The sequence below is a fragment of the Sardina pilchardus genome, chromosome 13, assembly GCF_963854185.1.
Source record: "Sardina pilchardus chromosome 13, fSarPil1.1, whole genome shotgun sequence".
Classification (NCBI taxonomy): domain Eukaryota; kingdom Metazoa; phylum Chordata; class Actinopteri; order Clupeiformes; family Clupeidae; genus Sardina; species Sardina pilchardus.
This window is the reverse complement of record NC_085006.1, coordinates 15,357,371-15,359,870: the sequence shown is the minus strand read 5'-3', so window position 1 is coordinate 15,359,870 and position 2,500 is coordinate 15,357,371. Positions and strand designations below refer to the sequence as shown.

At 47.8% G+C, this 2,500-nt stretch overlaps 1 protein-coding gene across 7 annotated transcripts in view; it reads left to right on the top strand.

The window, feature by feature from the left end:
* Positions 1-2,500, top strand: part of LOC134099419 (diacylglycerol kinase delta-like) — a 30,929-nt gene that overhangs the window by 13,130 nt on the left and 15,299 nt on the right. For all 7 annotated transcript variants that reach the window (XR_009941126.1, XM_062552287.1, XM_062552285.1 and 4 more), the window contains one exon: positions 1,610-1,716. Coding sequence is in view for 6 of the 7 variants with exons in the window: in XM_062552287.1 (XP_062408271.1) it covers positions 1,610-1,716 (107 nt within the window). In the remaining variant the exon portion in view is untranslated. The remainder of the gene's footprint in view (positions 1-1,609; positions 1,717-2,500) is intronic.

Sequence of the window (2,500 nt, the reverse complement as noted above, 5' to 3'; positions counted from 1 at the left end):
TCCCCGTAAAAAAACGGTGTCCTCACAAGGCAGGTGTGTACCGTTTAAACTCACACAAAATGTTTGTCCTCAGAAAGAGGTCTTGGCTAAAAAGAGCTACAGTGTGACTTGAGTTATGTTGGAATGGTACAACTGGTGTGTGAGTGTGTGTGTGTGTACGAGTTTATGTGTGTTTGATGTTGGTTAATTTGTAGCGTCTCTCGTTTCGGTAGAAAAGGATACACACACTCATTTGGACTCACACACACTCCTTCACATGACATATACTCATGCATGTCTGTTCTTATTACACCCTTACACGTAAAACTCACCTTCAGACATAACAGTTTCTCAAGTGCCCCCACTCCCTTTTTTCCACTCTTGTTCCCCCTCTTTTTCCTTATTCTCATTATCTTTCTACCCTTCCTCTCTCTCTCTCTCTCTCTCTCTCTCTCTCTCTCTCTCTCTCTCTCTTTCTTTCTCTCTCTCTCTCTCTCTCTCTCTCTCTCTCTCCCACACACACACACACACACACAAACACACACACATTCCACTGAGGAGATTAACGAGCGATCCCAAAAATAAGCATCCCCCATTCCTCAGCAAGGCCCTCCCCGGCCGAAGGGGACTGCAGAAATTTCCTGTCTGGGTGCTGATGTCATCATTCCCCGCCGAGCGTGCCAAAGAATGCTGCGGCCAGCGTGAGAGAAGGGAACACGCACACCACACACACACACAGACACACGCACACACAGACACACACAGCTCAAGTCAGCCCCGTGGGAGAGAGCAGAACAAACACTAAGTTCTTTTTATAGCCTTAAAGACTTAAAGTCCCCATGAATAAACTTCTGTTTGTCCAGCGCAAAGGTAATGAATGAGAAGTCTGTCCGCGCTCTCCAAACCGCCCATCTCTCTCTCCTTCTCTCTCTCTCTCTTCCTCTTTTTCTCCTCTCCTCATTTCTTTTTTGTCTGCCTCTCTCTCTTGATCCTGATTCTGCTCTCTCTCTCTCTCCTTTCATCCCTTTTGACCTTTTGTTGTTTTTTTCCTGGACTTCTCTCCCTCTCAGTCTCGCTTGTTCTCGTTCTCGTTCTCGTCACCAGCCTCTCTCTCTGAGTCAACAGTGAGTGTGTTGAGCTCGGATCCGGGTGACAGAGGTGTGTGTTCGCCTCTCAGCGGTCTTGTGAAGAGCTGTACACACACTATCAGTGACACGGTGAAATCTCACACTCGCCCCGGCCAGTCAATGGCTGGGTCACTTAATATACCCTGTCTGTGGACGTGTGGATTACACTTGGATATAGGCACTCACACTCTCTTTCATGCCAGACACACATGCACCCCACGCACAACCTTACACCCATGAAGACATGCAGACACACACACACACACACACACACACACACACAGATAGACATAGGATTCCTAGTACTGTGTTTCATGACCCTTGAGTGCACTTGAGTGCACTGTCACTTGAATTAGCGGTTTGTTAGTGGTGTGTGTGTGTGTGTGTGTGTGTGTGTGTGTGTGTATGTATGTGTGTGCGCGTGCGTGTGCATGTACAAGTGAGCGGATGTGTGCCAGCTTTGGTATCTCTCCCTTAAGCCCCCTGTCTTCTTCTCTGTGCAGTGTGCAAGTTCAAAGCCCACAAGCGATGTGCGGTCCGCGCCACCAACAACTGCAAGTGGACCACGCTGGCCTCCATTGGCAAGGACATCATCGAGGATGAGGACGGGGTGAGCATGAGTGACCAACCAAGTCTGTCCAGCACATAACATCTGTCTGATCTACGAACAGACACAACTATTACACAATTAAACAGCTCAATAAAACTTGAAACTTACAACTTGTCAATATGGAATATAACACCACCTATCTGTGGGCAAAGGTAAAAATAAGAAAGAAAAACGAGAAAGAAAAAAATCATCCCATTCACTTGCACCTAATGAGCCCAAATGGGGGCAGGGTGTGTGTTGGCACAGTGAAGCCCAGACCCCCAGGAGGTGATGGGCCTCCCTGCAGATTTCTGTGTCACCCCTAATGGAGCACTCCCGGTTGTAATTATCAGATGTCCCTAAGGGCCTGGATTAACTGGATCAGATTATACTCTGTGTGCTAATTAGACTTGAGCAGAGCCCTTGTGCTGATCACTAAAGGTGGAACAGGATTCTACTGCCATTGTGCGTTGACTCTGCCAGAAGGTCTCAACTCAGACCGAAAGTCAGATTGACTCCTCATTTCCTCTCAAGCCAGCGTTTCCAGCAGCTCAGTCAATTGATTAGCTGTCTTCTTATCAGCAAGGTGTGGCGTAAACCGCTACTTCCTTGAGACGAACCAGACACACCACCTGCACTCCACTTGTAAGACAACAGAGCTGCTTTCATTAAAAAAAAACTCCACTTTGCCCAACGGCTTTATACTCTAACCTCACCCGACTTCCGAGAAAACCCTTCAAGAGGCATGTCTCCATAGCAACGCCTTCAGCAAGCATGTGACTCTTCAGTAGCACCTCCAAGGAGC